General features: G+C 39.3%; 1 protein-coding gene across 6 annotated transcripts in view; it reads left to right on the top strand.

The window, feature by feature from the left end:
- Positions 1-11,212: 11,212 nt before the first annotated feature.
- Positions 11,213-27,426, top strand: part of ttn.2 (titin, tandem duplicate 2) — a 202,484-nt gene continuing 186,270 nt past the window's right edge. For 2 of the 6 annotated variants that reach the window (XM_055052995.1, XM_055052994.1), the window contains exons 1-15: positions 11,213-11,516; positions 15,065-15,168; positions 16,290-16,493; positions 17,697-17,984; positions 18,062-18,144; positions 18,564-18,781; positions 18,858-18,933; positions 19,327-19,488; positions 23,738-23,797; positions 24,220-24,478; positions 25,028-25,097; positions 25,174-25,365; positions 26,084-26,226; positions 26,596-26,744; positions 26,880-27,107. In XM_055052995.1, coding sequence (XP_054908970.1) covers positions 15,078-15,168; positions 16,290-16,493; positions 17,697-17,984; positions 18,062-18,144; positions 18,564-18,781; positions 18,858-18,933; positions 19,327-19,488; positions 23,738-23,797; positions 24,220-24,478; positions 25,028-25,097; positions 25,174-25,365; positions 26,084-26,226; positions 26,596-26,744; positions 26,880-27,107 — 2,223 coding nt within the window. In that variant the 5' untranslated portion in view covers positions 11,213-11,516; positions 15,065-15,077. The remainder of the gene's footprint in view (positions 11,517-15,064; positions 15,169-16,289; positions 16,494-17,696; positions 17,985-18,061; positions 18,145-18,563; positions 18,782-18,857; positions 18,934-19,326; positions 19,489-23,737; positions 23,798-24,219; positions 24,479-25,027; positions 25,098-25,173; positions 25,366-26,083; positions 26,227-26,595; positions 26,745-26,879; positions 27,108-27,426) is intronic. The other 4 variants (XM_055052998.1, XM_055052997.1, XM_055052996.1 and 1 more) reach the window with 3 other exon arrangements.

Genomic DNA, 27,426 nt, shown 5'->3' with positions numbered 1-27,426 from the left:
CTTTACCGTTTAAATTACCGTTTAAATGGGATGTAAATTTAAAGAAAAAAGCTTTAAAAAAATTCACTCTGCTCATGAAATTAATAAAATGTGAAGTTTTTGGCTCAAACAAGGCTTTTTATTGGTTTAAATTGAACAAACAAAATCATTGAAATGCACCATTTCCATGAATACAGCAGTGAGGAAGCCGACAACGGTTAAGTGTTCCTTTACAAAATAATAATAAAAAAAGCCTCTCAATTTTAAATCGTTTTACATATGAAAAACAGTCAACTTCCTGACTTTTTAAATTTAATCTCCAATGCTTACAATTATCCTTTAACATTAAAGCTAATGTTTATTGTATCTGTGAGGTTTATCATCCCCAATGTCAAATCTTCAGAAAAGTTTTCTGTTAAGTTAAACATTGCAGATAAAGTCAAACATCCCTAATCCAACAAAAAAAAAAACTGTAAATATCAAGGACATCATTAAGCATTGAAGATAAAATTAAAAATGGGGGACAATGTTAAAGATACCAGACAACATTAAACATTGGAGAAATTCTCCCACTAACAGAGCAAAGTAAAAAGAAACAGAAACGCGTCAATTTTCAGACATTTTGTTGATGAAAAGAAAAACCCAACTGGGCGTGAAGAAAGAAGCTGCTTAAACAGCAAAATACCTGCAGGATTTTTTTGAGGAAGACTGCCGAGCCTGAAGGTAGGCTTAATCAGCAAGGGAGTGATGAAGTGAGAAATCAGAAGAAAAAAAAAAAAAAAGATGATCCAGGAGAATTCCAGAAGAACAAGACAGGAAGACTATAGAACAGACAAAAATTTCAGGTCAATTCCTTCCAACCACTGAGAATAAAGTCACCACATTTCATAAACTCACTTGCAAATGTCACCCACCAGTAAATTACCTGTACCGTTCCTTAAGAAAAACTGTTAAGGAAGTTCAAGTCAAAATGGATGCTGGAGTTTGGGTTAAAAATTATGTTCCAGAAAGTCAGAGATGCACAAGCAGCTATCAAATTCAGAAATTACAGCGTGTGAAACTCTCGGGCATTTAAAGGACAGCATAATTGGTTCATAACCCTCACAGCCTGTTCAACGCCTCAAATATAAACCTTTAGCTAAACCTGTCTTTACTGTCACCTGTGTGGAAGAATATCCTTTTAAAATAATTAGCAACCCATAGCCCACTGGAGGTTAGAGTTGATAAAACACTGGGGGAAATCCTGACTTCCATCTATAGTTCTAAGCTTTCTTTGGGATGCTCTTGGTCTGATCCCTCACCTAGGAGCCATTTGCCCCAGCAGACCCGACTCAATAAAAGCCATGAAGTTTGACAACTCCTAGGATCTCGGACACACAAACCCCTCCACCACGATAAGGTGACAGCCCACGGAGGGGAAAAATAAAACCAGAAAGATTTATTTAGTCGATCTGGAGAGAGGCCTGAATGTGGCGCTTTAGTGATCATTCATCACTGTTCTGATGAGTATTAAAATGGATACCTTCAATAAGCTTGGTTCGGTTTCTTTACAGGTTTTTTTTTTCTAATTTATTTTAAACAAACATCACATAAAGGATCTTTAACAAGGACAAATATCAATGCTACAATGGAAAGAAAAACAAAATTAGAGCTTGACCATATTGGCATTGAGGTCTTTATAGCTACAACAAGTAATCTAAAAAACAAAAGTTAAATGCATATATAGATAAAACAGTAAATCTTTCAGTTTACACAAATCCTCTTGGCTGTGGTTCCTGCCCTTGCATTGGCTGACATGATGCTGCCATCACAAAACCGTTCCCCATCTCCTGCTGTTAACTTTTCACTTCCATCAACAGAAAGTTCTGTTGATGGAAGTTCAGCTGTCCTGTTGCTGTGTTTCTGCTCCATTTTCTCAGAGCTCCAGTCAGTGGTGGCAGACGACTGCTTGTACTGAGCCCGGCTTTGGTTCTGCTGGAGGTTTCTTCCTGTAAGAGGGGAATTCTTACTCTCCACTGTCGCTACATGCATGCGTGGAATGAATGATTGCTATTGAGTCAACAACTCAACTCAAGGGATCTGCTGTCGCCTCCTACAGGTCCAAGAGGAATGAAGCTGTGAGCAATGACTCCATGCAATCTGCTGAGTTTCCTTGTGGTACAAACTTTTAAACTACTTTAATGATTATCTGAAACTAATACATTAATAAGTAGGCTCAACTAATCTATGACTGAATTGAAATGGCTTTGTAAAATGCCTCGACAACACTGTTGTGAATTAACATTTTACTGTTTAATTTGAGGTTTAGTTGTTGATTTGGGGTTTTGAACTGTTTTTATTTGGGGATTTTGTATTGGTTTTGAGGTTTTGAGCAGTTTTTGAATAGTTATTTGGGTTTTTGTATTGGTGGCTGGGTGTTTGGTAGTTGGTGTTTGAACAGTTTTTATATTGGTTTTTGTGGGGGATTTTTATATTGGTTGTTGGAGGGGAACATTTGTTGGTTTAAGTGTTCAATTTTATATAGGGTCAATTCACAACAGATGTCATCTCAATGCATTTCAGAATAATTTTAGTCCAATCACATATATTTCAATTGGGTTTAGTTAACAGTACAATAAGCTCAACTAATTATTAAAGTAGTTTAAGAGGTATGTACCACAAGGAAACTCAGCAGATTCCATGGAATCATTACTCACAGCATTCACTCCCCCAGGAGCAGTAGGAGGCAACAGCAAATCACTTGAGTTGAGTCGTTGACTACAGCAAATACTCATACCAAGAATGCATGTAGCAACAGTGGCAAGGAAGAACTCCCCTCCATCAGGAAGAATCCTCCAGCAGAACTAGAACCGGGCTCAGTATTAGCAGCCGTCTGCCACAACCGACTGGAGCCGAGAAAAGACAGAGCAGAGACACAGCAACAGGTCAACTGATCGGGAGAACTTTCGTTGTTCATGGAAGTGAAAAGTACCACCAGGAGATGGAGAACAGTTAGGTGATGGCAGCATCATGTCAGCCAATACCCTCCTCCAGGAAGGAACCAAAGCCAATCAGAACCAAGTGAAGCATCTATACAGAGAACATCTAAGACAAAAAGTTAGCAGCTGACAAAGAATTAATCAAGTCTCTAAACAAAATTGTCCCAAAAAAAAAAAGATGCGATGAGATGAAGGCCTGTTCCATCAGTGGCTGCGGTGGCGATGAAGGGTGAAATCAGAAGATACGAGATGATCCAGGAGAATTCCTGAAGGACAACAGGACAGGTGTAGGTTTAAGGTTAAACCCTTTTAACAACTGAATACACATTTCAAAAACTCACATGTAAATATTTAAATGGCAGCAAAATACCTGCAGCATTTCTTGAGGAAAACTGCTGGCAAAGTTTCAAGATCAGGAGGAGTCTGCCTTACCTGCTCACCTGGAAGATAATCTGCTAAGCCTGGTGGTAGGGTCACCAAGGTCGTCCATCAGTAGGCTGGGCCGATGAAGGGCTTTTCCGTCCGTTGGTGGTGGGGGGGGGAATGACTGGCAATATCAGGGATGAAGACAAGATGATCCAAGAGGATTATTGAACACCACCAGGACAGGTACAGGTTTTAGGTCAAAACCATTAATAATTCAATGAATTGACACTTTTCAAAAACCCATTTGTAAATATTTAAACAGCAAAATACCTACAGCATTTCTTGAGGGAGACTGCTGATTTCGATGGTAGGGTCATCCATCAGCAGGGGTGGGCGATGAAGGTCTTTTTCCATTGGTCACTGGGGGGCTGGCAATGAAGGCCGAAATCAGGATTCCTGAAGAACAAAAGGCAGAAGACAACAGAACGAGTGCAGATTTTAGGTCCAACCAATGGACAACGAAGAATGAATTAACGCTTTCCATAAACACATATGTATATATCAGTTAAACAGCAAAATACCTGCAGAATTTCTTGAGGAAGACTGCTGATTCCGTTGAGCCAGGCAGGACAATGAAGAGTGGAATCGGAGACGAAAACCAGATTATCTTGGAGGATTCCTGAAGGACAACATGACAAGTGTAGGTACCAGGTCTAACCCTTTTCTGTCTCTGGTTGGGTACAGTCAGGGGGAGTTTGGTCAGAGTGTCTGAATGACTTTTTTCCTGTGGATCATTAGTCTTGTTTTGTGTCATCGATACCTTCTTAGTGACCTTTTTAATGGATCCCGTAAACACTTTTGCCCGCCGCTCGGGCCCATTTCCCACAAACACCTTTGCCCGCAGCTCAGGCCCATTTCCCACAAACACCTTTGCCTGCCGTTCGGGATACAAGAGCTATTCTGATTGCTGTACCCAAGAGCAAAACGCCTACCTTTCACATAGCCTAGCTTGTTTTTCCCAAAACAAGCATTGTACCTGGAATGGATCCACCGATTCGTTGTGTTCCGTTGATACCAATTTCCTTTAACTCATCCGATGACTTCTGAGCCTTGAGCAGTGACTACAGGAAGTAGAAAACTACATTTCCTGCTGGTGAGTTTGGAGTCCTGTGCCAAAGGGACCATCTTGATATCCATACCACCTACCTGTCTGAAGCCATCTGCTGTCTTCAGTCTTCATAACAAAAACTGTTGACAGTCTTCTACATCTTCTTCTTCATCCGTACACCATGAGGTGTTGACAAGGCCTGAAATTCTCAACTGTGAGCTCAAGACTATTCTCCATCACCATACTAAGGATGAATGTGCTGATGGTGGAGATGGAAAAGCTTCCCTTTAACAGGAAGACTTTCCAAAATAAAATAACCCTGCAGTTATCAAATATCAGCTATGAGTTAGATAAAAACTAAAGCAATGGCTCATATAGAAGATGTATGTGGTGACGGAGAGGAAAAACTTCCCTTTAACAGGAAGACTTTCCATAAAAAGCTTAAGCAATGCATCATACTGAGGATCTATGTGGTACCACTTGAGAGGAAAAACTCCCCTGTAACAGGAAGAACTTTCAAAAAAAGACAGCGTTTCAATGCATCATACTGAGGATCCATGCAGTGACAGTGGAGAGGAAAACTTCCTTTTAACAGGAAGAAACCTCCAGCAGAACCGTAGATTGGTTCATTGTGAAAGGTCACCTGTCACTACCCCCAAGAGAATTTGAAAGGACAGAGCAGAGAAAGAAAAAGAAACAGCCACTCTACGAGAGTTTCTATAGGAAAAAAATACAGTTAGTTGCAGTACAAGCTCCTGTGATGGACGATGATTTTAAAGGCTGAAGGGAGAATAAAAGAAAAAAAAGTTAGGTGCAACAAATGGCTGTGCAGGTAGCTTAGTGTAGGAGAAAAACTGGGTTAAAAACAGTAAAAGATAGGTCCCAGTGGATCATCTCTGAAAGCAAAAATAAATTAATTTCAGCTGGAACCTGCAAATAAGAGGTGGTGAATTAGACAGTGTGAACATTACCTCTATGATCAGAGCTCTCTGCTGACTGTCTTCGTCCAGAAGAAATGAAATTGCTTGAGTTGTCGTCCGGAAGAAATGAAATTGCTTGAGTTGTCGTCCAGAAGAAATGAAATTGCTTGAGTCGTCGTCCAGAAGACTCAAGCAACAGGAATATGGAGGCTTTTATTTTGAAATTTTCACTAAGCATCATCTTCAATGGCAACACTAATCCCATGTGTAACACTGGTTCAGTTAAGTCAGATATATAAGTCAGTTATATAATGGCCAAAAGAGCAATTACCTGATATAAAAAACGTCAAGACTTTTATTTTGACATTTTCAGTAAGTCTAATTTTAAATTGCCAAACTAATCCCAAGTGTAAGAGTTATTGGGTTAAATCAGTTATATAATGCCCAAATGAGCAACTACCTGATGAAAAAAATGTCAAGTTCAACTTCCTTACAGACTATTTCTGGCTGCTTAATGCATGGATTCACTCACACTTACACATACAAAGGTTTTTCTCACTGTCTTTGCAGGGACTTTCCATCGACTTCCTTTCACTCTAACTCTAACTGAAACTCAATTCACACCTTGGTCCTAAACCTTAACCCAAACCCACAAACAACATTTCTTCTTTGGGAGCAGTGAGTACCCACAATGTAATATGTGCCAGAAAAATAGACCCCACAATGCATCAAATACAGGATACACACCCACACACAACAGGCTTCAAGTGGCTTTCTGAACCAGTGATGTCATTCATTCTATGACATCACTGATGACTGTGATTCATCTCCCTTTATTTCCAGATTCCGCAGAGAAATTCATTAGTTCTACATTTTGACTGAAGAGGAGAAGCACCAACACAGTTGATTTGGTTTAAAGAATGGCTTGCAATAATTGCTACGAACCTATGCCTAACGACCTAACAATAGGCTGCTGATGGAGGAAAGTGCACCAGATATGACCAGAGTGGACTTGGAGAATGAAAACAGACAACTCCAGCAGATGGTGGAAGATCTCAGAAGAACAATCGAGTGCTCCAAACCTGGCAGGAGTTTCTGTCAAAGGGGCTTGCAAGCAAAATGTGACATGCTTGCAAGTCAGAAGTCACTTTATGCTCGGATCAAGTCTCTTCGTTCAGAGCAAAGAAATACTGAGCTGAAATGCAAGGATGTGAGAGCTGAAGTGCGTTCCCTGGAACTGCTCCAACATACTCTAAACCAAAGACTCCAGGAGCTTCAGATGACCTTGACAATGACACAGCAGTTCTAAAGAGGCGATTTGACGAGGAGAAGAGTCTTTCGGAGGAAATAGAGTATCTCCTGGAGTATCACATATATAAATAGAGTATCTCCAGGTCGACAGAGACCGTGAACAGATGGAGTACCTTAACCACCAAAACATGACCTTAACATCTGAAAATGCTCGGTTAAGGGAAAGATTGTTCAAACAGGAAAGAGGAGAGCTGGGTCAGGGAAACCTCCATGGTTTTTCATGGGCCAGGAAAAACCCAGGGAGGTGAATGAAGATGGAACTGTGGACTGGTTCGAAGCTGCTGCTCTGAGGCGATAGAACTCGTCACAGTGAAATGTCAGCCGCACTATCTGTCTCGGCGTAGTGCGACTGAGACAGTGCTCGTCAAATGCAGCGTTCGTCACCATTGTTTACATCCAGCGAGGTGTCGAAGGGAGCTGGATGACACCGTTAATTCACTGCAGATGAAGACCCAGAGGACTTTTGAGTGTTAGCACAGGACTTTAACCACGGCAAACTGACGGACACTCTGCCCTGCACGTCGCCTTTCCCACACGCAGAGAATACACTCTGAACTGCGTGTACAGCTCTTCATCGTGACCTCTCCGACCACATCTCCATTCTGCTGGCGCCATTATATCCTCCAATGATGAGACGGATATAGCCAACGAAGAAGATGGGAACAGTGTGGCCTAGGTTTGCAGCATCTGTGCTCCAGGACTGTTTTCAGTGCACAGATCAGGAGGTTTTCAGAAAGACAGGGCTGCGATCTCCTGGTGCTCCTCTTTCTCCTATTCAGACAATCTATCCCTTAGCCGAGCATTTTCAGACTTTAAAGTCATGTTTTGGTGGCTAAAGGACTCCATCTTTTTACAGTCTCTCTCGTACCGTCTCAGTAAATGCCCTAACTCCTTTTTTGCTCTGTACAAAAGAGACCAGTTTTTCAGAACTACCAGATGTATTAGAAAAGCCGGGCTGGTACCCAGTACCTGAGTGTTCCTGTCCGGTACATTGTCAGGAAAACTGTACCTGCCCTCTTACAGAAGTTTTGGAGAGCTGGAACTGGTCCTTGACTCTCTTTACGGTCTCTGTCAACCTGGCTCAGGAGATGCCCTATCTACTCTGAAAGACTCTTCTCCTCGTCAGATTGCCTCTTTATGAAGTGACCCTGAAGTTTCAGATTACCTTGACCTTGACAAGGTCACCGTCAAGGTCACTTGATAGTGACAAGGTGACCTTGTCACTGTCACCTTGACAGTGACCTTGACAGTGACAAGGTCACTGTCAAGGTCACTTGACAGTGACAAGCTGACCTTGTCACTGTCACCTTGACAGTGACCTTGTCATTGTCAAGGTAATCTGAAACTTCTGGAGTCTTAGTTTTAGAGTCTGTTAGGCCACTTCCAGGGAATGCACTTTAGCTCTCACGTCCTTGCGTTTAAGCTCAGTGTTTTTTTGCTCTCCATGAAGAGACTTGATCTGAGCATAAAGTGCATCATTCTGACTTGCAAGCATGTCACATTTTGTTTGCAAGCCCCTGTACATCGGAAGAGCAGCTGTAGAGGTGGTCTCCATCTACAAGTACCTGGGTGTGAATATATCCAGTGACCTCACCTGGATATATGGATAAATCCAGGACACTGCATGCTTCAACGAACTGACATCAACCATAAAGGACTAAGTGGAGACTGTGGCCGAACTCCACGGATCGCTATCCGACTCCTGTGGGTGCTGGAGGGCTGGTCTGCCGATCTCCCCTCCCTGGGGTTGGTGCAGCTGCAACAGGAGACAGTGGTAATGCCAGACAACTCTTGCCATCATGGCTAGAGACCCTCTACCTTCTCAACCAGATATTCCATTCTTCCATTCGTCCCGGTAGCTCTTTGTTCCCTCCTCCCATCATCTCCTCATCGCCTCTTGCCTGGGGCTCTTCGTCGTCTCCTCACAGTGGCTCTTCGTTAGAACTACAGTGTTTGTGTGTGCGTGGGTGTGTGTGTGTGTGTGTGTGCGTGTGTGTGAGACAGAGAGGTGGAAAAAGAATTCTATCTTTGTGAGACACCCAGTCAGTTTTTATGTAAAAATGTCATAAAATCATTTGGATCAGCTGTTCTGAAATAGATACACATCAAAAACATGCAGAGCAGGAGGCCTGAGGACTAGAATTGAGAAGCACTGACCTAATGTGAAACTGGACTTATAATGGTGTGTTAACACTAAATGCGTTTTTGAGCGTCAGGCGCGTCTGGTTTGCATTCAGTCTATGTGGAGGCGCTTCGAGCGTCTCGCGCAGTGCGATTTGAACTGTTTGGAGAGGGTTTGAAACATCGAGCGCATCCAACACTCCACATAAACTTTGAATGTAAACCAGACTCGCCTGACTCTCAAAACGTGTTTGGCGTGAATGCACTATTAGATTGTTCAATTTCAACAGTAGCAATGACATCAGCAGTGATGACAGCACCCTTTGATGCATCAAATTAATCTCTCTCTTGAGTGTAGCACACAGACTGTTTCAGAGTTATAAGTTATAAGTTATGAATCTTCTACAGAAGCATTGTTAAAACTATTTGAAGGCACAAAATAAGCCCAGTACAGGTTCACAATCTCAGGTTAGAGAAACTCGCCTATGTGTGCATTACCCCATTTTAAGTCCAGAACATGTTAGATTTTTGTTGCTTTTACCACCACTAGATGATATGCGTATATGAAATAACAAACAGCACTATTCAGAGATGCAGTGAGTTCATAGCAATGAGTTTATGTTTGTAATTCTGACATTTTGCCATCACTGTAGTTCTAAAGAGCAGCTCAGAGGGAGAGACAAAATTCTGTCTATTTTGAGTGTAGCTGACACTGTTTTGTGTCAGTTAGTCTTTTGTTTTTACTTAAATTTGGCTCGTTTTTTGTTAATTATGTCACCACAGTCACTCGAAATGCCAACAAAAGTAATAGCTCCCGTCATGGGATTGAATCGCACGTTTTGATATCTATTGTGAGGGGGCACACAGCAGTATGGGCCGCATTAACGGTAAAAGGGAGTGATAGTTATTTTGAGGAGAAGAACAATAGGTGCCTGCCATACATTTCTATGGCAGGCCCCAATGAACTTATATAATAACATTGATTTATTAAAACTCTTCACACTCCATAGGTTCTAGGTCTTTTTAACATATTTATTGTATTTTTTCATACAAATATTTGTACCTATAACTGAATAAAGAATGTGATTACTTTTGACACCTCTGTTATTTGGATATCTGACTTAATCTCTGTTTTTTCTGGTGACGCTGTGACTCCTGTTTTGCTATCCTCCTGTTAACCAGCAGGGGGAGCACTTCGCGGTCTCAACCTTCACGTGCCGGAAAACGACACCATTACTGGTCATCGTCACGGCACGTACGCCAGCAGCCGCTCCCTCACGCGCCAACACAAACTAACTTCATAAGGTATTGTTATATATTTTTTCTAAGTAATAGTCGGTATTTTCGTGTCTCAGAGGATAAACTTTCAAAGCGGACAAAGTTTAATCCCGGTTTAATTAAGCCCCAAACTGGTTTCACAAAAGAGGCAACTCATACATTACCATGGTGATTTAGTCAGTTAAGCTAGCCTGCTCAAGATCAAAACGCTAAAAGCAAAATTTAGTTAAACTTGCAACCGATCAACAATCAGTAAGTTTTGTCCGATCCATTTTCTTATTTGTATGTTTTGGTAATGTTTTATATCAGCCTTCATTAAAAAAACACAAATTCAATTTTAAAATGACATACAGACTGTGATCTAAAAATCTCTCTCTAGTTTGTCAGAAAGGCCTTTAATAGGCCTTTCTATTGAGGTCTAATAGAAAGGCCTTTCTATTAGGCCTTTCTATTAACCATCTATTGCAGTGGAGATAGTTAGGCAAATAGTTGATAAATAAACAAAGGTATTATTTTAATCAAGTCGTAGCATACTACAACTAATATGTAGTATTAGTTGTAAAACTACAACTAATATTGTCACTACACAATGTGAACCACCTTATTGTGAAATAAGGTTCACAAATTAAATTAGTTTTTTTTTAGATAGAATTAAACAAATGCATAGTTTAAATCACAAGCAAATACTTATTTACATCATAAACATACATTTTGTCTCTCAAAAAAGCTGGAAATAAGATACATTTTATAAGCTCCTTTACAACTTATGTTCTGCCTTTTGATTGTTGTTAACTTGTCTTTGCGCTGCCAAACAAGAAATTGTTCCTTCTAAACAAAAGCATCACAACTTAAAGAGGAGGTTACGTTATTAAAACATTATTTGCACATTCTAGTCAACATTTTATCCACATTCTTCAAAGACAGAGCAAAGTCTTCATATATTCTTCAGAATTCTGACTTTAATCTCAAAATTTGGTCTAATCTTCTGAAATTAAAGTCAGAATTCTGAGAATCTTCTGAATTCAAAATAAATCCTCCATAGATCCGTGATTCATCTGAATGAAGCAGATTTCTCTTGAACTGATCCCTTGATTTCCAAGCAGCAGCTGCTGCAATGACTTGTATAAAGTGTCCATCCCTCCCAGGATCCCCTGCGGCACCAACCAATCAGAGGCTTTTTCCTGCGTGATGTCAGTGGCGTATAAAGCCCCCCGTGGTCGGTGGGCAGCCCTGAGCAGAGTCAGCGTTCCCGGCCCGGACGCCTCGGCTGGAGGGACTGCTGTCAGGAGGAAAAACAGAACTACACGGCGTCGGCCTGTAGTTTTGTTTTTTTCTGAGGGCTTCCTGTGCCGCTCAGCTGCTCTTCTGGACTTTCTGACCCGTTTCTGGATAAAGATTTTAGATTTCCTGCACCGCGCCCTGCCGTGGGCCCCCCAGGCATCCTTGCGCTGACAGGTGAGTGGCAGAGTTTTAGTTGTTGGGATGGATTTTGGGTTTTCGGAAGCCATGAAGGTTTCTACCACTTGCTGCTGGAGGTAATGCAGACCGCCCAGAATAGCTGCTGAGCGTCCCAGAGGCTGATGGCTTTTTAAGGGAATCAGCAGCAGGGCTATCAGCTCTCAGATATGTGCCCCACATGGTGGCTGTCAGTCAACCCTGGGGGCTGGAAGAGGTATTTATAGCACCTGAACCCCCCCTCAGTTCAGAATGATCTGATTGACAGAAGCAACACCTCACTGAGACTCTTATTTTGGAAAGCAGCAGCTGCAGGAGTTCTTTTGATGATCCAACCACAAAGTTTCTGTCTGAGAGGTTTTCCTCTGGGGTGTCCAAAGTATGGCTCTTGGACCAATTGTGGCCCTTGGACGGAAAAAACACAAATCGACTAGGAACTGCTTTTATTGTAGTTCCTAGTGAAAACATTTTAGTACACTTGAAATAAAACAAAACTAACTTAAAAGTTGCTTTTCGGCAAAATAGGAGCTTGTTTTAAGTCAATAATTTAATATTGATGAAAAAGTTCTAGTTCCACTGGCAGAATATTTCACATGTAACAAGACATTTTTTCCATGTTATAGGTGAAATAATCTGCCAGTGGAACTAGTATCCAAGGATTATAGACTTAAAACAAGCTCCTCTGTCTTGCTAAATGGTTACTTGTAAGGCGGCTTGTCTATTAAGATATTTGCACTGGTAATTAGACCTGTGCAATATTTTGTAGGTTTTTTTTTTAGTGAAACTGCAGTCAATTTTGGTCCACATGATGTTTGTAAACCTTTGTAGTTTCATTCTGTAAAGTGGATGATTCTGGGTTTTAGGCTGTGTTCATCTGCTAAATGTGGTTTATTTTAAAGAAAAAGGCTTATTTTACTCCAAAGCCCAAGAAATATGTTAAGTTTTCTATTTTCAAATAAAAATCTGATGATCACGTCGGGGTTCAGAAACAAACAGAAGTTTGCTGCTTTGAGATGAGATGCTTTGTTTCTGCTGAAACTCAGGGCTTGTTTTTGATGTTCTGATTTACTAAGGGAAATACACTCACATCACAACAACAACTTCAAATGTCACAGTTAAAAAGAGAAAGGCTTCACAATTTCCCAGGTTTAATTACAGACAGCCGAAACTCTGATTGATCATAACATTCAGAACCGGATGTTTGCATATTTATAATGTTTTAAAATCTGATCGTGGCAAACTCCTCATTCATTTGCTGATTATGACCTGCAGGGGGGCAGAGTTTTTACATAAAACATAAATAAAGTATTATACAACAAATAAAAATTTATTTTTGATGTTTAAACATGTAAAATGGCTATATTAGAAGGCAAAAACAAATTTTTGTCTAGTTTGTAGGTCAAATAATTAGTACACTTGAAATAGGACAAAAGTAACTTAAAAGTAAACCAGATATTTTTGAACATTTTTCTGTTTTTTTTTTTGTGGTTTTTTTAACTTATAACAAGACATTCTTCCTGTGTTCAGGCCAGCAGGAACCAGTCCTACTTCTGGTAATGTTCACCTATGTTGGTTCTGTTCTGTCTTAGTCTTCTAAAGCAACAGAATACGATGGAAACAAGCAGCTCACATAAGGATTAAAATACCTGGTTTCGATTATAAAATATTAAAACTAAGCAAAATTACCAGAAAATGAATGAATTCTTGAAATTATCAGACTAAACTCATATCGGGAAGCATTAAATTGAAAATTTGAGCAGGTATTGATATCCAATTGAAGATCAATTGGGTCAAATTGATTTAAAAGAACAAATTAAGTCATGTCTATATATCAGAACCAGACAGAAAGGCACTGGTCCAATCAGATTTAGACTGGGTTAATTTACCCAGAATGGGCCAAAAAATGGTAATTACAATCTGACGGAAGCTGCTGGGGTCCAAACAGGAACATTCAGGGATGAGCAGAACCATCCAGGTCCAAACAGAACAATTTAACACTCATTCAGAAATTAATGGAAGTGTGTAAAATGGGAACCTTCAGAACTAGAAGAATCAGAACCAAGAATTCAAAAAACAAGTCAGTCTGGCCTAAACAAAACCCAATCGCATCACAGCATTGAGTTATTGAAGAGATGTCAGTGTGTTGAACCTCCGTCCGTCCATTAAATCATTTATCCATCCATCCTCCATATACATAACCATCTGCCCATCCATTATTTTCCAGCCATGTGGCGGTTTTCGTGTTCCAGTTAAATCAGGATTGTTTCCTATTTCCAGCCCACAGTCAGATTTCAGTTAGATGGTACCTTTCATCTCACAGCTGATGGTTGACAGTTTGAATCCTGGTTGGGATCTTTCTGTTTGGTGTTTGGATGTTCCACTTCGTTCTCCTCGTGGAGAACTATGGGCACTTCTGTTTCCTGTAGCAAGTTTTATGTTCACTGGCTAATACGTACATCTCACCTGTTAGCTTCTGAGTTGAACTCCCACTCTGAGTAGCTTTCAGAAATTTAATAACTATGAACAACTCACTAGCTGCTCTTTTATTCTATCATATTTTATTTTACATATATTACTATTTATTTTAAATTAATGCCATTTCCTTGCCTGGGAACTTGTTTACCAGCAATGGCAATAAAGTGATTCTGATTTGTCTTCTTCAGTTTCAAACAGCTTAACCTTCCAATGAATAACAATAAATCCTTTCTTTAGAAGATTTTTAATCTTGTTTCATCAAACTCTGGATATCAGTTTTACCTCAATCCAACCAGAAACTCACAGAATATTGTTGCTTTGTAAAGTTTTCATAAAATCAAAGGTTAATTAACTTTTAGGTCAGATCTAGATTTATTAAATATATAATTCAAACCATTATAACTCTTTATTTCCCTCCTTTTGCTTGTACTAATAACTAGTGTCTTGATGTTTCTAAAACTTAGGACACTCAAGCATTTCAGCTTAGAAAGAAAGTTGGGCTGAAATGATTAATCGATTATCAAAGATAATTGTCAACAAATTTAGTAATCTGTTAATTGTCAACTGGAGTACACAGACTCCAAGAAAGGGAGTTAAGTGAAAAAACAACATATTTAGAGCAGTAATTAAGCCATTTAAGATAAAAACATCTTTGTAAGTATGTTTTATGTTATTGCACTGTAGGCAATAAAATGTTCATTTTCTTATTTATTAGAAGGAATTGAATTATTTATTTGCATTTTTTAAATGTATTTCTAATATGTTTTAATGTATTTCCAGTAATAGAAAGAGGAAATCTTAAGTGGTTAAAGGACATTTGTGGTATACCATTTTTAAATCTAATTAATCAATTAATCGTTACGATAATTGCTCAATTAATGGACTGCTTAAATGATTGTGAGTTGTGACATTAAAAGAAAAGTGTCTGCTGCTGTCAGAATGTAAATATTAAATCTGATGATACCAGATTAGCTTCTCCATGTTCCATATGTAGATAATTATGACTTGTAGACAATAATTTCAGGTTGGAGGGGAGCATCTTGTCTTTGATGGTTCTGTGTTGTCTTCCTCAGGGTGCCGACCGTGATGTCAACACAAGCGCCGACGTTTACTCAGCCGCTGCAGAGCGTCGTGGCACTAGAGGGTAGTGCCGCTTCGTTCGAGGCTCAAGTTAGTGGTAAGAAATCACCTGATGGCATCATCATGGTGGGGTTCTCAGGCATGGAGCTCCAGTTTCTACTGGATATAACTGCAACATTTCTGGGGGGGTTAAAACAAAGACATAAATGTATGGAATTACATATTTATTTGATAACTTTTCACTGGCGCAGCACATTTAAATACACCTATAGCTTTACAAGCTTGGTCAAACATGTGAAAACAACTTTAATTTGTTCAGTCGGTGCAATTAGGAGTATAACAGCCATTGTAAAATAAATAATGAAACTGAAAGAAAAAAAAAGGTTGACTGCATTGGTAAACATGTAAAAGTAAACTGCAATAAATTAACTGCACTTGTGCGGCTCCCAAACCAACTGCAATTCAAAAATGACACAAATTTGCCCTGTATACGCAGATGGAGACTTTTAATTAGTAATAAGGGTAAAATTCTGACAGGTTTACTTTTCTTACAATGAAAAATTTAAAGTACAATGCAAGTGTTTAAATACCAAGCTTTAGCAAAATATACAATTATTTATTCATAGGCATCTACTGAAAAAGGGATTTTGATGCAACCAAATCAAGTTTTATTTAATTTATTAAACTTGACTAAACATAACAAACAAAGAGAAAGTGACCCAAATCCTGTTCTTATTACTGAGAATAAATTTGTTCAGTTGAGCCAAAAAAAAAAAAAAAAGAATATTAGATTATTTTCTTTTAATACAGCAAACGGGCAAAATTTACAATGTTGAGAAATTAATTGACTCAACAATTGTAAGTAGAAAAAAGGAAGAGTAAATTACCATCAAAAATTTACTTTCTACATTTTTACAGGAAAAGACTTGGACATTTTTGAGTTACAAAAGTAATCAAATTTTTAAATTTTTAAAAAAATTTTTGAGGTTACTCTCACAACTTCTCTTTTTTTGTGTGCAAATTTTAAACTTTTTAAACTCAGAACTTTCCAAATTATTTGTAGAAAATTTTTGAGTTATTTGGTGATTGGGTGACTTAATTTGCTTGATTTTAAGGTGGATTATTTTTTCTTGACGTACAATAAATTTTTTGTTTTGTAGATGACGTTCTGCAGCATTTAGTTTTTGCTTCCCTGACCCCTGACCTTTTCCTCTCCAGGTTTTCCAGTTCCTGAGGTGAGCTGGTTCCGTGATGGCCAGGTTCTTTCCGCCGCAGCTCTGCCCGGCGTCCAGATCTCGTTCAGCGACGGCCGCGCTGTTCTGAGCATTCCCGCTGTGACTGCCGCACACAGCGGACGCTTTTCTGTCAGAGCCACCAACGGCGCTGGACAAGCTACGAGCACCGCTGAGCTCCTGGTTACAGGTGAGACTGAGATGATTGGACTAGACCGTCTGCACCTTGAATAGACCGAGTGATTCTGAGATATTTGCTTAGTTGATTTTCTTTCATGTTTGATCATTTTATTTTTCTGAAAATCAAAACCTCAGATTAACACTCAATTATACCTGAAACGATTAATCGTGATTAATTGTTTATTGAAATAATTGTCAACAAATTTAGTAATTGATTGATCATTAACTGGAGTTGGATTTCCTGCTTCAGTTAGGTGATATCTGTTCTTCAAATCAAACAACTGGATTTATTTCATCCTCAGTAATGTAATCAGTATTTATTATCTATTAATTATTGATTATTGACCATTAGATACCCTTGAACTGTACATACCTTTAAAAAAGTGATTGATTAATTTGAAGAAAAAACTAACAAAATACATATTTTTAAAAATTGAATAAAATATATAATATATAATTGTTTAAAAAATAAATTAGAAATAATTGAGGAAGAAATTGACAAATATTTTTAAAAAAAGGTGAAAAGTTTAGATGTTCGTTTAAATAATGTGACTCCAGTTCCATACGTTTTGTCTTATGGAGTTGGGTCAGAGTTGGACCTCAATCTAGAGGAATTGGCATTTCCCACTATTGCATAATTGACTTAATTAAATTTAAGTTGTGTTGGAACATTAGAACGACTTTTTGCTGCTTCAGAGTCAGATCCTGGATTATGGATTACATGTTATGACAACAAGATTAAATTCAGATTGTGAAATTAATTTCTCAACATTAAGTTATATTTTGCTCCTAAATTCACATATCGACACCTTCGCAGCAACAGCTGGTATTTTATCCCTTAGTTTAGTCGGTGTTCAGTGTCCTTTTAATGACAGCAGCTAACTGAACCGTGCCGTTGGATAAATTAAAGTTTAAAATTGAAGCAGTGCGTTCCGGTCCAAGTCTAAATTTATCCCGCCATCAGCTGTGTGGGCAGAGCTTGTTATTTAATCCAGTGATAAAACCGATATAGGTGCAGCTGCTGCAGCATAGCTTTCCTTAACTGGAATCTGGACTTTTATTACGCGATGATGGCTTCTGAATCATCATTTACAGAACGATGGAGATCAGCAGGGAATGCTTGATGAGGTCAAAGTTCAGGGATGATCTTTTATTTCTATTTTAAAATTTAAAGTTGATGAAAATGTTCTGATTTTACTTTGGGTTCCTGCAGCCGAGACGGCGCCACCAACCTTCATTCAGAGACTTCAGAGCTCCACAGTGAGGCAGGGCAGTCAGGTGAGGCTGAGCGTCAGAGTCTCTGGTATCCCCACACCTGTGGTGAAGTTCTACAGGGAGGGAGCCGAGATCCAGAGCTCCACCGACTTCCAGATCCTGCAGGAAGGAGACCTGTACAGTCTGCTGATCGCTGAGGCCTTCCCAGAGGATTCTGGGGCTTATTCTGTGACAGCCACCAACAGCAGCGGGCGGGCCACATCCACCTGCGAGCTGCTGGTTCAAGGTGAGCTCAGTCCAGTTCAGGTTCTGGTTATGACTGTTTGGATTGGAGCTAAACTTTCTGCTGTGTGTCTTATACAGGCGAAGAAGCAGTTCCCATTAAGAAAACAAAGACGATCATGTCCACATCCCAGATGGAGATGTCCGGAACCACAATGGAAAGGGTGAGTTATGTCAGAGCAACACCTAGTGGCCATAAGTGGCGTTAAATGAAATCACAAGATAAAAAATTATATTAATACAATTTCATAAATATAAATAAGAAATACTGTTAAAATAACATTCATATGTAATCGGGAAAACCTATTTTAAGAGGCCTTTTTTAAAATAGGTCGTAATGTTTTTGAAATGATGTTTTTTGAGATAATGAGTTAATTTCTTAAAATTTTCTCAAAAATAATTAGTTAATGAGTTAAATTAACTTATCTTGAGAAAACCACCGGGAAATAAGTTGTTATTTCAAGAAAACCTTCGGGAAAAGTATATGCGGAAAACATCCACCTCAATATTTACAATAAGTAAATTGAATCAAAATTTGCTTTTGGAACTTTTTAAATCTGAAATGTTTTGCTGTGTTTTCCAGAAGTCCATGGAGGCCAGTTTCCAGGCCACCACTATGATGGAGATGCACGTTGAAGGAGGAATCATGACTCAACACATTGCTCACAAAACCCCACCGAGGGTCCCGCCTAAACCCACATCCAGGTCTCCGCCGTCCTTCGTCTCCAAGGTACCGGGAGGTCGCCAGCAGTCACCTTCACCCGTCAGACATGTGAAGGGACCAACGCCTGCACCTGTCAGGTAAGCTTCCGCCCACAGGTGTACTGTGGTTCAAACGGCCAAGCTGTGAGGTTTAATGAAATGTTGTTCTCTGCAGACCCGTCTCTCCCTCCAGCAGGATGTCCATCTCTCCCATCAGACCTGTCCGCTCTCCTGTGATGACCAGAAAACAGGTGAGAGACCAAGTCCAGCTGTTTTGTAAACCTTTAACCATTAAAATTACCATGAGAGAAGTTTGAGAAACATTTTTCATTTTAATTGAAGCATACAGTCTACTTCAGAAACAGCTTTTTGTTTACTTTTCTTGGTTTTCTCCACAACTTTCTGCCACAAAAATCAAACATTCAACCTAATTCTGTTGTTTATTTTGATTTTTTTACTCTGGTAAAGTTTTCTGTTTTGTACACGATCAGACTTAGACTAAACAAACATTTAATTTCATTTATTGTATGAATTCTGAAAATGAGGAATCTAATCCTTTATACATATAACTAAAACTTTTTCAGTAAATCCAGTTTGCATCAGAACCAAAGGATCATCCAAAACCTTCCTCCTTTCTGCTCTAGGTTTCTGGCTCCACTGAGGTTCTCCCGCCCTGGAAGCAGGGAGATTACGTGACTGAAGGCTACACCAGTATGACCAGCATGACCAGTATGAGCAGCATGAGCAGCTCCACACAGCTGCACATGGAGAAACAGTGGGAGCATCAGGTGGCCGCCAGTAGAGAGGTGAGTAGAAGGTCCTTCTCAGTTCTGTTCCGACCTGGTGTTTACTGGTGGATGTGTTTGTATCTTGGGATCCTCTGGATCAAATGGGAGTAGTGATGAACTCAGACCAGAAACATTCAGAGCGACATAAAGACAGTTACAAAGTCAGCCTTCTATCACCTGAAGAACATTTCCCAGATTAAAGGACTAATATTCCAGCAAGATCTTGAGAAACTCATCCATGCGTTTATCTTTAGTCGCATCAATTACTGCAACAACGCATATATAGTTCTGCTCTGCATCCCAAGAACTAGAACTAAAAAATGGAGAAGCAGCATTCAGAAACTAGAAATTCTAAAAAACTGCAAACAGTTTCTTTAGAGAAGGCTTGTTTAGAGCTGTTTCTAATTAGTAGCAAATAGAACATTGATCACCATATTTGACATATATTTGCTTGATGATTTTGATGATAGTATTTGACAGAATATGATGTTTATTTCTTGTTTATAATTGTTTACTGCATTTTGTTTTTATTTGAAAAGCACTTTGAACTGGTTTGTTGCTGAAATGTTCTCTACAAATAAACTTGACTTGACTTCTCTCCAGAGGATGACCCTTTAACTTCCTGTAAGGATCTTTTCATACCTGACAGTCAAGTAGACTGAGTTCGATTGAGGACCAAAATTACAACATTTGTTTCATTTTCAGCTCGTGTGATTCACTTTCACTGTGTCAAGCAATCTAAATTCTTTGAGCAACATGTTTCCCCTCCTCAGCTTTGGGGGCGCTGCACCAAGAACAACTGAAAGAAGCAACACAAAAACTTCTGAAGAAGACAATGAGCACAAATTCCCGCTTTACCACATGTTAACAAAAATGGAGTGGCATCAGATTTTAGCGGTTATAGAATTTCTCTTTTGTCTTTGGAGAAAACCACAAACCATTTCTCTAGCTAGCGCTAGACTCTGTGTTTGTTTTGGTTGTATTTACCCAGAATGCCCTTCACCTTCGTTTGTAGAGGTTTACGGGCCACTTTGATTATACATTCACACCTTCCCAAACAAACCAGTGTTTCTGGACAAACAAACAAGAGTTGAATCAAAGTGGACAAACAGTCTTGGTGCTCCCTAAATCACATCTTCTTTCCAAACTTGAGTTCACTTTTAGAAAAGTTGAAGATTTTAGACCATTCTTATTAATTAAATAGTACTCACATGAAGAACTCAGTATCAATGTGGCTTCATCTCCTTGTTTTCCCCTAAAGTTCCACATGCTGCTGCTTTTCTTCTTCTCCTGGTTGAATATTTGAAAGCTTTTCAACTCGACTGTCAACCTTCCTGAGATCTGTGTGCTGTTCGTTCTACCTTTAGACTGAAGGGGAGAAAAAAGCAGAGGCGGTCGCCACTGTGTTGGCCGCCGTTGACCTTGCTCGTGTTCGCCAGCCCATTCATGAGGAGGGTGTCTGGGCTGGAGAGGAGGAAGAAGAAGAGGAGATTCTTGAGGTGAAGCAGGCAGCAGTGATAACAGACAAACAGGTTGTTGCTGCAAAACCCAAAGAGCAACAACGAGTCCAGTTCCAGGAGGTCCAGCAAATCCATCAGGTCTGAGGATTCGGCTGTTAGATCAAACCGGATCATCCAGACTCTCCCTAACAGCTCATGTGTTGATCACTCCAGATTCAGAGAACAGCCGAGGTCTCCTCCCAGGTGGACACCGGCGTCTCTCCGTCCACAGTCCCGCATTTCACGGTTTCTAAAGTTTCCGTTCCTAAACACGAACCGAGCCGGGAGGTAAGAGGTTCGGCTGCAGGGCCCGCCGTTGCCGCCCCAGAACCTCCATACCATCTTTAACAAACACACATTTGTAACAGTTGTGGTTCACTTTGGTTCCCTCTTCACCATCACCCATCCTAAACCTGCACAGTTCTTCGATCCTTCAATCTCACAGTCTGTTGATTCCGAATTGATCTTTCCTGACGTTCACTTTTCACTCATCTAGTTATTTCACCTAAAGTCAATCTTTTAGTTTTTAAGGTTTCACCAAATCTAAATCAGAAGATGTTGGAACAACATGGAAAAAGCTAAGATCGTCCAATTCTTGAAGATCTGATGTCAAGGTCAAGCTTCATTTTGGTTGTTTTCCATCCAGTCCTGCATTTTAGGCTGCAACACGTTACAGAAAAATTTTGTTTAGTTTTCCATTTTAATGTTGCTGGGACTTCTTCTCCAAACACCCATAAAAAACAAAAGTATCCGGTTTTTAAGCTGTTTTTGAAGCTGTTGGAATCCAAATGAAAGTTTAAAAACTTGTAAAAAAAAAAAAACATTTTGCAGAATTTCTTCATTTCTTCCTGAATCACGCCTTGGAATGTTTGTGTTATGTGACTTTCTATGTTCTGGCTGCTACATTTTTGCTGACAAAGGGTTTCAAAGTGATACCTTGTCCACGTTCTATCAGCTGTTGACGTAGGATCAGAGCTACAAAGGCAAAAAAAAATACATTACTTGGAACCTGTTCAGTGCTTTTTCATACACTTTTCTTGTCAAACTGGAGATCCTCTCACAATCTTTTTTTCCTCATAATGTTGTCTCTTGGAAGACCTTTCTTTTTTGTCTTCAACGCTTCTTTTAATTTCTCATCATTTCCAAATCCTTTGGGGAGAACTATTTCTCTAAACAATACAGACTGATTTTGCCAGCACAGCACATAAATGTCTATAGGTATACACTTTTTTTAGCTGTCTTTGGGGAGAACTATTTCTCCCCAAAGGATTTGGAAATGTGTTGCAGCCGGAAATGCAGAAATGTTTGGAAGTGAACAAATTAAATCTGAATAACATAAACATAAAACATATTGACTTTTCTAAGAAAATTCAATAATCACTGGATGGTTTGTATTTCATAGTGTTTTCCATGTTTTCCATCATTTTATAATCCATGGTATTTCTGTTCCTTGCAGGAGTATCTTTAACCCTGAACTTCAAAAAACCTGAAACTTCAGTGTATTTTATTGGGATTTTATGATATAATTATATAATAATAACACTAATAATATAATTATGAATTGAACAGAGAATTAATGCCAGAACTGCCTTCTCACTGCTGGCACATCTACAGACTAGATTGGAAAGATAGCATTTATGTAAATTAATTTTTAAGACTTGCAATAGATTCTCAACTTCGTTTAAATTTGGACTTTAAGTAGGACATTATAAATCATAGATGTGCTTTAATCTGAACCAATTAGCTGGATTTTGAGGGTTTCTTTTGCAGCCACCCACAGGTTTTCGTACGGATTGGCTCCATCCGTCTTCCTATCAAAACCAGCTTCTTTGTAAATGCTGAAGGAAAACATCCCCACAGTGCAATGCTGCCACCACCATGCTTAAAAATAGCAATGTTGTGAAAAATTGTTTTTTCAGTTTTTCCTTCAGATATCTGGATTTATCTCAGCAGATCAACAATCATTGTTTTCTTTAGAGATTCCAGAATATAAATTAAATCAACACTTTTTATTGTAATTTGACAAAATTCTACACTTTTTTATATTAGTTTATATCATATAATCCCAAGAAACACTGGTAATGAGATAAAAATATTTAAAGGTTGGTAATGAGATAAAAATATTTAAAGGTTGTAAAAACTTTTGCACGACACAGTAGTTGGTTTTATTTCTTTCCGGCTGCCTGCCGCCTCCTCTCAGTGATTTCCGACCTTCACTCAGAGTCTCCATCACCGTCTTCCCTCACTAATCGTGGACTTCCTGTTTGTTCCTGATCGTGGTGTTTAACCTGCTTTGATTGGCCGGTTCAGGTGTCCATCACCAGCTCAGCCATCGCTGCTCTGCACAAAGAGCTGGCCTCCCCCTCCGCCACCAGGAAGATCATCAAACCGGTCAAGTCTCCTAGTCCGTCTCGCAGGTCGGTGGTAGAGGCCAGAGTGACGCTGGAGCCTCTCCCTCCACCGTTTAAGGACATCAGATATCAGAGGCAGTTTGAGGGCGGGGCTTATGCAGTGAGTGAGGAGGAGTTTGAGGACTGGGAGCCTCAGGTTGGTCCTTTACCACTGTCCTCTTCTTTTTTAACTCTTTCCTCAGCCCCTCTCTGCAGCCAATCACACATCACCGTTTTGAAGGCTCCTCCTCTTGTCTCCCTCTGTCTTCATCTGTCCTTTTATCCGTGTTAACCAACTTCTTGTTCCATCCTCTCAGAACCCTGCAGATCATAAAACGCATCTTATTTGTCTTTCTAACTCTTGTTTGGTCTTTATAGGAGGCGGTCGCTGTGCCATTGAGAGCCCAAGAACCTGCAGTCCCTCCCACTATCTTGGCAGTAAGTAACCTTTCCCTCCACTTTCTGTTTCAGTCATTTTCAAATAGGACTAAAATGATTAATCATGATTCATTGTGATAAAGCAATTATTGAAAAAATTCTCATCTAATTTAGCAACCGATAAATTATTAACTGGAGTAAAAAGCCTCAAAAAGACCAGATGCTTAAAGAACAACACAATTAAGGCAGCAATTAAGCAAAAACTGTACAAAAAAACCTAACTGTAAATATGTTCTACTCAAAACTTCTCTAGTGACAGTTTTGACTTCACCTGGTTTAATTCTATAAATCTTGAAAGATCTTCAGAAAGCCTTGAAAATAATTGATTAGGACCAAAAAAAATCTTTCCTCAGCTTCATGAAATTAAGTAAGAACTGAATCTTTTGTTCAGGTTTCTTGACCAATTCTCTGGTTTGTTTCAGGGCCTGAAGAACCTGACAGTGACAGAGGGCGAGTCGGTGACCCTGGAGTGTCAGATCAGCGGTCAGCCCGCCCCCATCATCATGTGGTTCAGAGAGGACTACAAAATCGAGAGTTCAATTGACTTTCAGATCAGCTATGAGAATGGCATCGCCCGAATGATGATCCGCGAGGCATTTGCCGAAGACAGCGGTCGCTTCACTTGCACCGCCACTAATGAGGCCGGAACCATCAGCACCTCCTGCTACCTGCTCGTAAAAGGTAACAGATGGACACTCGAAAAGATCACTTAGCTTAGCCATGAAAGTTTTAGTGGGTAAAGTCTTTTTGCCGTCGTCCCCCAGAATGCTGTGCAGTTCTGGAAGAGAGTTTAGCAAAATTATCAAATATTCCATCAATATTATCTATTGATGTTGATCACATGTATATTGAGATATATATATAGTTATTGAATTGTTGTTCAGCCCTTTTAAAAGTCTTTGGGGTTTGTCTATGACCTTTGCATAATATTGAGACATATTAGATTCAAATTATATTTTAATTTATTTGTGCCTTTGTCAATAAGAGACTTTGCTTCATCAAAAATTTTCTCTTAAATTGTAATTTCTACAGGCTGATTACTGACAAAAATATGCAAACGAATAACAAAAAAGGGTCAGATTTGGAGTAAAATATGTTAAAGCTGTGAAATAGACAACTGGCTGTCTACAAAGCAAACTCAGTTCATGACTTTGTAATACGCCATAGAGAAAATGAGAATAAACTGTACAAAAAACCCACCAAATCTGGTGTTCTCTGATTATGTTGCAGTTTCAGAGGAAATAGAGAGCAGAGAGGAGATGGTGACTGTCACAAAAACTGGGCTCACAGAAGCCAAAACGTGAGTTTTAAACATCCAACCCTATTATGCTGCAGTTTCTGATCTGAATCTAAATCCAGATGTTGCTTCTCTGCAGTGTTGCTGTCGAGATGAGGGAGCAGGCAGAGATCAGCACCGGAGAAACTGCTGCCCCCTTCTTTATTAAGAAACCCACTCCCCAGAAGCTGGTGGAGGGAGGAAGTGTTGTATTTGAGTGTCAAATTGCAGGAAACCCAAGACCTCACATCATTTGGAAGAAGAGTGGCGTTCCACTCACCACTGGATACAGGTACAACCCACGGTCCTCCATGCACAGAGCTTACATTAGTCTAAATATGATTTTCTGTAATAACCCTCAACTAGGGATGGTCATTTATTATAACGCTTATTATTTGTTATAAAAATTTCTTACAATACTGTTAAAAATTGGAACAAGCTGCGCACCAAATGTGCTGGAACTCAGCTTGCCTTGCTAGGTGACGAATTTGCTAGGTAATGGAGTCAGCTTCGCTGGGGTTGTTAGCTGAGGGGCAGTGCCAGCTGATTTGTGACAATACAATGAGACTTTTTTTTAAACGGCTCATTTGCACACACCAAGAAACATTAACTTATTGCCAAAAACTTACTGGATGTTTGTTTTGTTTTTTTATTGCCAGGACTGTTTTTAGAAGCAGTAGAGACCCAATAGAAGTACAAAAAAGTGCAAAATGTGAATATAGCATAATGTTTTCCCTTTTAAGTTACTGATGTCCTGAAGAAGCCTATTTCAAATGTGAATATTTTTTTCAAGAGCAGAATTTGTGTTTGTGGTGCTAATGCACTCACAAACTCTTAAGTATACAAAATCAATCATAGTATACAAAAGTAATATATAGTTTATCATAATTTTTATCATTATTACAATAGCACCACAACATATCACAATAAAATTGTAATTCCACATTACCCGCTCCTATCCTCAACCCCTTTGGATCAGAGAAGATAACAAACTTTATTCTTTCTTTCAGATATAAAGTTGCCTACAAAAAGGAGACCGGAGAATGCCGACTGGAGATTTCAATGACCTTCGCTGATGACGCAGGAGAGTACTCCGTCTTTGCTAAGAATCCTCTCGGAGAAGCGTCAGCCACTGCCATCCTGCTGGATGAAGGTATTCACATTTTCTGTTTTTTTGCCTTTATTTCTGTGTTGGACCACACTGCACAATGCCATTATTACGTTTTTTGGACTACTTTCTTTTTGCAAATGTCTTATTACAGTTGAAAAAGTAGTTCCAATGGCAGATTATTTCTCTTATATAAATAAATGTTTTCCATGTTATATCTGAAATAATCTATTAATTTCTGAATTCATTAAAAAAATGATTGATTTAAAACAAGCTCCTAAATCCTGCTGAAAAGTTATTTGATTTACTTTTGTTTTATTTCAATCTAAATATTTTCAGAGGAAACCAGACAGAAATGTTTGGTAAAATTTTGTGTTTTTGCAGTTCAGGCTCTTACATTCTTTCTGCTTGCAGAACAATATGAAGCCTACATGAAGCAACAAGATGTGACATATAAAACCGAAGTGACAACGACCGTGGTCCAGGAACCCCAGCCGGTCGTAGCTCAGTATGAGTTTGAACAAAGGAGGGTGACGACCCCCATGAGCTTCATCTCAGAAACGGTAATCTTCTTCTGCAGATCAGACTTTGCAGTAGTTATGTTTTTTGTACAGTTCTTGAAGTACTTGTTCTTTCAGCAAGTACTCCAAACCTCAACATTAAACCTCAGGTTTAATGTTCCGCTCTTTTTCTTTCAGGAGTTCATGATTTCGGCCTTTGAGGAGAGGATCATCCAGGAGATTGAGATCCGTATCTTGCAGATCACCTACAGAGAGTTGGTGACCGAGGACGGAGAGCTGATGGTGACTGTCGCAGAAGAAGAGGCCCTGCAGCCGGCCTTTGAGACGCCAGTGAAAAACTACCGGATCATGGAAGGAATGGGCGTCACTTTCCACTGCAGGATGTCTGGCACACCGCTGCCTAAGGTGCAGAAAAAGATATTTACCGTCATATTCAAACTCAATATGGAAATTAATCCAATCAAATCTGAACATATCTGTGAAGCATGAGATACTGTTTGTCAGAGTTTTGTGTTATAACTTTTAATAATCTGCTGGAAACCCATATATCATATATGTATTAATTCATTAGTGAACTGTTAATATATTAAGACATATTAGTCTCTGCATTTGTTGAGTTCTTCTTAAATTTAAATAATATTGAACCTCTTTTCACTTTTATCAGTCCCTCCAGGATTTCATGATTGTTTTCGAGATTAAAAAAAAAAAGGAAATTAACAATTTT

The sequence above is a fragment of the Poeciliopsis prolifica genome, unplaced genomic scaffold (genome assembly GCF_027474105.1).
Source record: "Poeciliopsis prolifica strain line A6 unplaced genomic scaffold, Auburn_PproV2 SCAFFOLD036, whole genome shotgun sequence".
NCBI classification, from domain to species: Eukaryota; Metazoa; Chordata; class Actinopteri; order Cyprinodontiformes; family Poeciliidae; genus Poeciliopsis; species Poeciliopsis prolifica.
Note: the sequence above shows the minus strand (reverse complement) of the source record. Positions and strands in the feature narration are given on the sequence as shown.